Genomic DNA, 8,890 nt, shown 5'->3' with positions numbered 1-8,890 from the left:
CTAATAATTGAACAATTAAAATGAATACTTTAGAAAATAATTTACATTTATATGCTAATTATTTTTTAACATTTATAGATAATATATTATTTAATTATTGATTTAAACAATTTAATTGAATATTAAATATAAATACATTCGCATTTTATATTATTAGATGATTATTAAATATGTACATATCATCAATTAGTTAGATGGTTATTGGATACATCCCTACATACATTTCATTTCCTCGTTTTCATCTTGCTCTTGGTTCTATCAGCTTTACTCTCATTCTGTCATTCCTTGCTCATTTGTCTTATTCATCTGTCCTGCTGTCTGTAGTCATCTGTTCTTTCTTCCCCCACTGTTTGCTCTTCTGTTTCCTGCCCTTTAGTGAATAGACTGCCTCAACTAAAAGACTTTTACTATCTATTGCTTGTCCCTCTGTTCTTTGTGTCTACTCTCTAATTTCTCTTAATGTCCTCCTGTTCATTCTTCCTTTCTTCTTCTCCATCCCTTTCTTTTTGTTTCTCCCCAGGACACAGCAGAGTATGTTGCCTACGTCGCCAAAGACCCTGTCAATCAGAGAGGTAAAAATATGCCAAGACACTTTCACATTGAGTTCAGTCATAACTGTAAATGTAAATTACTGCTTTTCATGCTTAATTTATTTGAACTGATGTTAAATACCAGATTACTTCATTATATGCAGCAGCATTTATTGTGGATTTGAAGGGATCTCAAAAGATTTGGAATGACATGATTCATTTTTGTGTGAACTGTCCCTTTAAGGAATGTCTTGTTCTTGCCTGTGACTGGTGTCTTATATATTTAATATATTTGATGATCACTTCCTGCATTGTAGCATGTCATATCCTGGAATGCTCAGAGGGCTTGGCTCAGGAGGTCATCAGCACCATCGGCCAGGCGTTTGAACTCCGCTTTAAACAGTACCTGAAGAACCCCCCCAAACTGGTTACCCCTCATGATCGGTGAGAGCGTTTATGTGCCTGTTCAAACAAGTACTGCAAACATTTACATTCATGTCAGTGTGTTTGCACGAGTGTTTGTACATTGTTTAATGATGGTACCTCCCTAGGGTCTTTGGAAACCCCCTTAATATCCTGTATGTCTGCTTACAGCATGCTTTTGCAGTCTGTGCTCAAACACAATGCCATTGTGTCTATTTGCACTACGCACTCACATCGTACACTGAGAAACATCTTACTACTGAGTACTTTTTGCCTTATTTCCAATTAAAATATCTACAAATCTGACAGATAATCCAAATATACTTTTATATTCAACACACAATCTATGAAAACAAGTATTAATGTCGCTTTTCAGCAACAGTGTTATTATTCTTAACTAAAGCTAAAATTATTACAAATGATTTTTTCTAACTGAAATAAGTTTGATAAAACTAAAACAGTTCAAAACTAAAACTGGGGGTGCTTTCACACCTTGCCCCCCTTAGCTCGGTTCGTTTGGGCATATGTGAACACGGCAATCGCGCTCGGATCCGCGCCAAAACAATCGGTCCGAGATCGCCTGAACGAGGTGGTCTCGGCTCGATTGAAAACGAACAGTTTACTCGCGCGTGACTTGTATTAACAAATTTGGTCCGTTTAGAAACTTTGCCGTGTGAAAGCGAACCGCACCAAGAATAAAAAACAGCATTGTAATAATTTTAATCCCTGTTTCGGAACAAAGCAATCGATCTACAGGTGTGAAAGCACCCTGAAGCTGAAATACATTGAAGCTTAATAGAAATATAATGCAACTTATAAAACTGAAAAAAGCACATAAGAATATGGAAAGTGTATGCTGTTTTAAGGATTTGAGAAATTTTGACTAGAAAACAAATGTAAAAAAACATTTTATTTGTTTACTGTTCCTACTTCCTTTTTATTGAGCGTGTGTCTGTTCCTGCTAGTTGTTCCCTGCTGGTTTCAAAACAAAGCAATACATCATTTGCCATCACTCAAACAGCATGTAAATAATATATCTCCATGTAAATATAATAATGTTTATCTTTACTTTTATTTCTCTCTCTCTCTCTCTCTCTTAGGATGGCTCCTTTCGATGGGTCGGCCTGGGAGGAAGAGGAAGAGGACCTGCCTCCACCCCCAGAGGTTCCGTATTACAATAACTTCCCCGGTAAACAGCCTCCGCCTGGAGGCTTGGTGGACATGAGGACCCGTCCTGGACACAGTACAGGAGCCACGCTGGTGAGACACACATTTGTACGACCATTGGTCTTGTGGTTTTTAAGTCTTAGGAATTTGTTTTTCAATGACTGTTTTTATGTGTTATGAGTGAATCATGAAGTCACTTTTATTTGTTAAAAAGAACTGATTAGTTAGCAGTTGAAACAAGTCTTATTATTCTTTATTCAAATTTGTATGGCTAAAAATCTGCAAAGAGAATTCAGTTAAGTGTTTAAGCATCATAAGCATTTTCCTTACAAATGGCAACAAAGCAGATCTTTCATTTTTCCTCCATTGTGTGAACTGCTAAGCATGAGTAAGACACAGGAATACACACATTGGCGGCCAAACGTTTGGAATAATTACAATTTTTTTTTAATGTTTTAAGTCTCTTATGTACACCAAGATTGACTTGTTTGATTAAAGTCTGTAATATTGTAATATTGAAACTGTAATATTATGAAAGATTATTACACTTTAAAATAACTTTTTTTTTTTTGTCCGAATATATTTAAAAATATAATTAATCCATACATTTTGCAGAAATTTCAGCAGAATTTTCAGAATTTTCACACGGTCCTTCAGAAATCATTCTAATATGCTGATTTAGTTCTCACAAAACATTTTCTTATTGTTCTCAATGGTAGAAAGTTTTTGCTGCTTATTATTTTTATGGAAACCATGATGCACTACTATCTAGTAAGTACGGTTTAAAAAATTAATTCTTTTATTCAGCACAGATGCATTATATCAGTGATAGTAAAGTCATTCTATTTCAAATAAATGCTGTTCATTGAAATTCCTGTTCATTAAAGAAACCTGGAAAAAAAAGTATGTTCCACAAAAATATTAAAAATTATAAAGAATGTTTTCAGCATAGATAATAATGACGAAATATATATGAATTAAAATGTATTATTTAATTCATTATTATTAATAATAATTAATGATAATGATTTATACAATCATTAATTATTTATTCTTTTATTTAAACAAATGCTTTTGGCTCATGTTATAGTCAGTCTTCACAGGCTAAAAAAGCCACCAAAGCAGTCACACTCAGTTCAAACTAAGGCTCACTGTCTTCAAAAAAACAAAGAAAAGGATGATTCAGTGTATAGAAGTGAATTAGAATGTTTCATTCACTTAAGATTCATTTACAAACACTGATTCGTTAATCAGCAAAACTCCACTAGTTAATTTATGTGAGCGCTCTAATGCAATGTGTCTCCACAGCCCTATGGACAGCCCAGCCAGAACGACGTTCACAAGCAGCCTCTGCCTCCTCTACCAGGTCAGGTTTGCTCAAACACTAATAACCCCTGCCCTATTCCTTTCATAGTGCCACATAGTATTTGTCAGTCTTATATTGTCGCACTTCCCTTCATTTCATTTTCCTCTCAGCTGAGACTGTCATTCTGCAGAGTGAGTCAGCGGTTTTTCTGTCACTGTTCGTTGCTCTCTGTTGGACGCTGCCCAAACCTATTACACAGCTCCTTTGAGAGGTGGCTTCTGGATCGCCGGCCTTGCTGACAATACGACTCAGAATGGCACCGCTTAAGCGCACTCACCTGAAGGTTAACTCACTTTAACCTCACAGTCCTCTGTTTCTCTTTCAGTGGGTGTTAAGGAGGGAGGCTTGTTTGACGACCCTTCGTACGTCAATGTGGATAAACCCCGCCTCCCAGCGGCAGCAGCCAATGGAAATGCTCACAGAGATGCATTTGACATGAGTGAGTAACTAATGCTAGGCGGCTTGCTTGGAAAAATATCTTTATTTATGATGTATGTCTTGATATTCATGTATTTGCTCTAAACTGGCAAAAATGGTGATTTTACTTTTTTCCTTAGAGTAAAAATCTACTGAATCATCATTAAAGCATGTACTCCACTTTATTTTTCACTAAATGAACACAAGGAAGAATTTATTTTTATTTATGTGCATTAATATAACAATAGCATACAGTACAAATCTGTTTAAAATCAGTGAAAGCAATATTTGCCGTTTTTGACCATTTTTTAAATTTTAAGTTATTTTAATTTTAAAACTTAATTTTTATTATTTTCATTTATATGCTTCAATGTAACTATGGTATTTTAATATATTTAACATTAATATTTACGTACATGGCGTTCAAAAGTTTGAGGTCTGTAAGATTTAAAAAAAATGCTTTTAAAAGAGATCTTTAATGCTCACAAAGGCTGCATTTATTTGATAAAAATATAATTAGGAACAGTGATATTGTGAAATATTATTACCATATAAAATAACAGTTTTTTATTTTAATATATTTTAAGATGTCATCAGTGTCACATGGTGCTTTAGAAATTATTCACATATGCTGATTTGCTGCTCAAGAAACATTTATTATTATTATTATTATTATAAGTAATAAATAAGTGTTGTAAACATTATATTTTTTATAAAAACTGTCATCAAAATGCTTATATAGAAACTTGTTTAATAAGAAAAGGGAATATAATACCCTGAATACATATCAGGCAGAGAGGACCATAACAAGACTACGGCAACGTTACTATGAACTTGGGGAGAAATCACACAAGGTGCTAGCATGGCAACTCAAGGCAGATGAAAACAAACAAATAATAAATTCCATAGACACTGGCAATAATATTACTTATAACCCTATAGAGATAAATAGTGCATTTAGAGAGTTCTATAAAGAACTTTACTCTTCTCAAGTGAGTGACGATATGTCCCAAATGAAAAAATTTATCACTTCTGTTGACCTGCCATCCATCCCAATTTTATTTATTTTTTTTTTCCTTTTTTTTTTTTTTTCCTCTTTTTCCTTTTTGTCTTGTATTGTCCTGTCTTGTGCAAAAAGTTGTTTTGTATTTTTTGTTTATATTACAGTTCAAAAGCAAAAATAAGATATTCAAAAAAAAAAAAAACTGTCATCAGTTTTCCTTTTTTTTTAGGATTTTTTTGATGGAAAAAAAAAAGGTTTAAAAGAAAATTATTATTTGTAAGTGAAATTTTCTTTGCAATAATGCAAAAAGTCTTTACTGTCACTTGGATCAATTTAATGCATCCTTGCTAAATGAAAGTATTTCTTTCAAAAAAAAATTTATCTTACTTACCCCAAATCTTTGAACAGTAGTGTACAGTATATTTTTACTAAAATGTTTTAATACACTTAACACTAGAACTGCCATGGGGTAAATTTTACCCGTGGCTGTTTTTCAAATGTACATAAAAGATTTAAAATAAAACATTCAAGTCTCCCAGTCATTGACTTTTACTAAAATTATGTAATTTACAATCCAATGTTGTTAAAAATTTAGATAAAACCAGATAAAAAAACGGGGCATTTATACCTATAAGCCCTAGCGGGTCAAATTTACCCGCTATATAATGCATGTATTTTCGCGCTGTCATTTTCTTGCCGCTTATGTTTTAACATTGTACATTTCTAGGCAACACCTTTCACTCACTGATTTAGCGGTTATCAGTTTCATAAATAAAGTCAAAATGACAAAAAAAAAGGCGATTTATGGAAGGTAGGAATTAGAAAACACTAAATGCCATGAGTGATGGTCACCACTGATAAGGTACCACTAAATATTGTAGAAACTTAATTTGCTGTAAAGTTGCTTTACAACGATTTGTATTGTGAAAATCACTATACAAATAAACTTGAATTGAATTGAATTGATAGAGAGTCTGATGGTAAGTTATGCGTCCTGGGTCCAGCATCTGACTGACGGCGATCCAGATATCATATTTACATGTTTTAGCCTCACGTTACTCTAATTGGTCAAACTTTGATTTAATTATTTATTTTTTGTCTTGCCATATCGTTTATTGTTGGCTACTTGAATTGAATTGAATTGATAGAGAGTCTGATGGTAAGTTATGCGTCCTGGGTCGGCTCAGCATCTGACGGCGATCCAGATATCATATTTACATGTTTTAGCCTCACGTTACTCTAATTGGTCAAACTTTGATTTAATTATTTATTTTTTGTCTTGCCATATCGTTTATTGTTGGCTACTGTGTTGCTATTCTAGTCTGGCTGTTTCCTGAAGAAAAGAAAATTGAATTATTATTGCTCATTATTGTCTATAGGCTATTTTAGTCATTTAAATAGCATGGGTTATCTTAATATATTGATTAATGACATTGTATTATAATATTACACCACCCAAATATTTAGGCTACTACCTTCTCATTTCCGTTTCAGTGCAGGGTTTTTTTTTTTTTTAGCTTGGGACTACTGACCGTTATGGATTTGTAGCCTGCATTAAAAAAGTCTTAAACATAAAACAGTAGGATAAAAATATAGTTGATGACTAGACAATCATTTCATGACTCTAGACACTTCTTTGTGAAGACAGTGGCATAATACAGTGAAATAATATGTTCTTTAGCCATATAAATACAGTTGTCATGTGCGTGGGTAAAATTTACCCGCTGGTGCTTTTAGGTATACAGCGACCTCTGGCGGTTCTAGTGTCAATACAAATGCCATACGTTTTTGAGTGATGTGCAAAAAAAAAATGTTGATTGATTGTTTTGATTAATTCAGATAGTTTAAACTGATTAATAATAAATGAATGGATTTGACCAACTCCTAAAAAGTCTCCTAACTTGATACATATCAATATATTGCCCAGATTTTCACATTTTCTTTATGGAGATTCCTTATATGTTTTAGATGAGTTGTTTTTGCTTTGTTTTAAAGAGAACATTTGGGTTTGCTGTACTTTTTTCTAGTTCAGTTATAGGTGCAGTTATAAATTGTCTATTTATTAAATTTATTAAGTAAATTGTCCAAAAATACAACAGTATTGTGCTCTCTATCTTTTAGAGCCGTTTGATGCTGCTTTAGGAGTGTCGGGTGCAGTGGCGCCCCCTCTGGCAGAGCAGCTGCAGAACGAGCCCTGGTTCCACGGACCTCTAAGCCGCAGGCAGGCCGAAAGACTCCTGACCAAGGATGGAGACTTCCTGGTGCGGGAGTCAGGCACCACACCAGGCCAGTACGTCCTCACTGGACAGCAGGGCGGCCAACCTAAACACCTGCTTCTGGTGGATCCAGAGGGAGTGGTGAGTAATATGATAAAATACACCACACTCTCAATATTTTGCCCTTATCAAAACAATTCTTTACCATCTTTTTTACTGTCATAGGTGCGCACCAAAGACCACCGCTTCGAGAGCGTCAGTCACTTGATTAGCTATCACATGGACAACCGGCTGCCAATCATCTCGGCAGGAAGTGAGGTGTGTCTGCAGCAGCCAGTTGATCGCCGTGCTTGAAAAATAACAATTTTCTCCACCTCACATTTAAGAGAAAAAACTCCTCCCTTTCCTACTTTTTGCCAGACTCTATTAGAGAAAAAACTGTTTTTCCAGCTGGGAGTGTAAGCTAATCATATCTTCACAGAAACACAGAATTTTGTACCGCATCAACCACCGGTCATGAAATTACAAAGCGATGCAATCATTCTACTCAAGGACTAAAGGACACGTCGCTTGAAATAAGTGATTACAAAAAGCCAAACGATGAGGCGTCTGAAAGAGAAGCAGATGTGTAATGGATGTGACATCACTTCCCAAACACGACATCATGTCTTGAATTAAGACTGGGGTGCACCTGTAACCATGGCAACAGGCCCGGGCATTCTTCGAGTCGAGAGTTGATGTCAATGTACTAAAATTGCAGAACCTTTGTAGCACTCTAAAGATTCACATCTGGTGCAATGGGCGAAATCCAAAGACTCGAGCTTCATATTGATCGTAGAGCCTACGTACTGTTGCGGTCGTTTGGAAATCTCGCGAGACTGTTTGATGTATATGCAAAACTTTAAAGAGAATACAGAGCTCATTCTCCAATCACAGACATCATCTTTCACGGCGAATGTGCAATTCCCACCGGAATATCACTTTCCCAATTTTCCCGCCAAGGGAAACCACACAAAATGCCTCTTATTCTCAACCTCACAATACCCTTTACAGAATTCCGAGCGTGATCCCCAAGAAAAATTTTGAATTTTGGTCATTTGGGAAGACCCCTGAACATATGTGAAAGCTTTAGGATGCTGTGTGGATTTTTCCTTATGCAAATAAGCAGACGCTGTGAGGGACTTGTTATGAGAGACAACAAACTAGTCTGTGGAAAAAGGGACCGTTCCCTTTCCACATAACATCATATATCAGCCTGGGACAAAAGGGACGAGAAAAAAAATGAAGTGCAATCAGTAGACATGGGAATAGGACTGAAGGTCTGTGGTTTGAGATCTGATTGAAGCCTTCTTATGATGTCATTTTAACTAAGAATTTCTGCCGCAGTGATGTCATCTCGATCAGCTGACGACATCATTGGGATGGGTTTATTCTGGGAAATGGAGGCTCTATTTTTCTTTATCTTTTTCTTGTGGACATTACTTCTTTTCGCATTGACAATCGATCTTCACGTGTATCGAGGTGTCAGCTGCTTCTGTACGTTCGGAGACTTGAGTTACAAGAGAAAGCGTAAGGAGGAGGATACGTTGTGTATTATAATACTTGAACGACATCGATTGCAAGGGGACACACCATCCAGGAAGAGGAAAAGCACTCCGAATGAATTCTGAACGTGTCTTTGCAGCCACAAGTGTAGTTTCTGTTGAAGCCACAAACAGGAAACCACTTGTTTCATCTTTGTTTGCTCTGATATTGATTGTGCCTTTTT

General features: G+C 35.5%; 1 protein-coding gene across 5 annotated transcripts in view; it reads left to right on the top strand.

The window, feature by feature from the left end:
• shc1 (SHC (Src homology 2 domain containing) transforming protein 1) overlaps positions 1–8,404 on the top strand; it is a 34,802-nt gene extending 26,398 nt beyond the window's left edge. For all 5 annotated transcript variants that reach the window (XM_016520643.1, XM_016520642.1, XM_016520641.1 and 2 more), the window contains 7 exons: positions 521–572; positions 848–974; positions 2,054–2,213; positions 3,429–3,486; positions 3,812–3,925; positions 7,028–7,263; positions 7,348–8,404. In XM_016520643.1, the coding sequence (XP_016376129.1) occupies positions 521–572; positions 848–974; positions 2,054–2,213; positions 3,429–3,486; positions 3,812–3,925; positions 7,028–7,263; positions 7,348–7,476 (876 nt within the window). In that variant the 3' untranslated portion in view covers positions 7,477–8,404. The remainder of the gene's footprint in view (positions 1–520; positions 573–847; positions 975–2,053; positions 2,214–3,428; positions 3,487–3,811; positions 3,926–7,027; positions 7,264–7,347) is intronic.
• Positions 8,405–8,890: the final 486 nt, after the last annotated feature.

The sequence above is a fragment of the Sinocyclocheilus rhinocerous genome, unplaced genomic scaffold (assembly GCF_001515625.1).
Source record: "Sinocyclocheilus rhinocerous isolate Xijiao unplaced genomic scaffold, SAMN03320098_v1.1 scaffold2194, whole genome shotgun sequence".
NCBI classification, from domain to species: domain Eukaryota; kingdom Metazoa; phylum Chordata; class Actinopteri; order Cypriniformes; family Cyprinidae; genus Sinocyclocheilus; species Sinocyclocheilus rhinocerous.
This window is presented reverse-complemented; position numbering and strand designations above follow the sequence as displayed.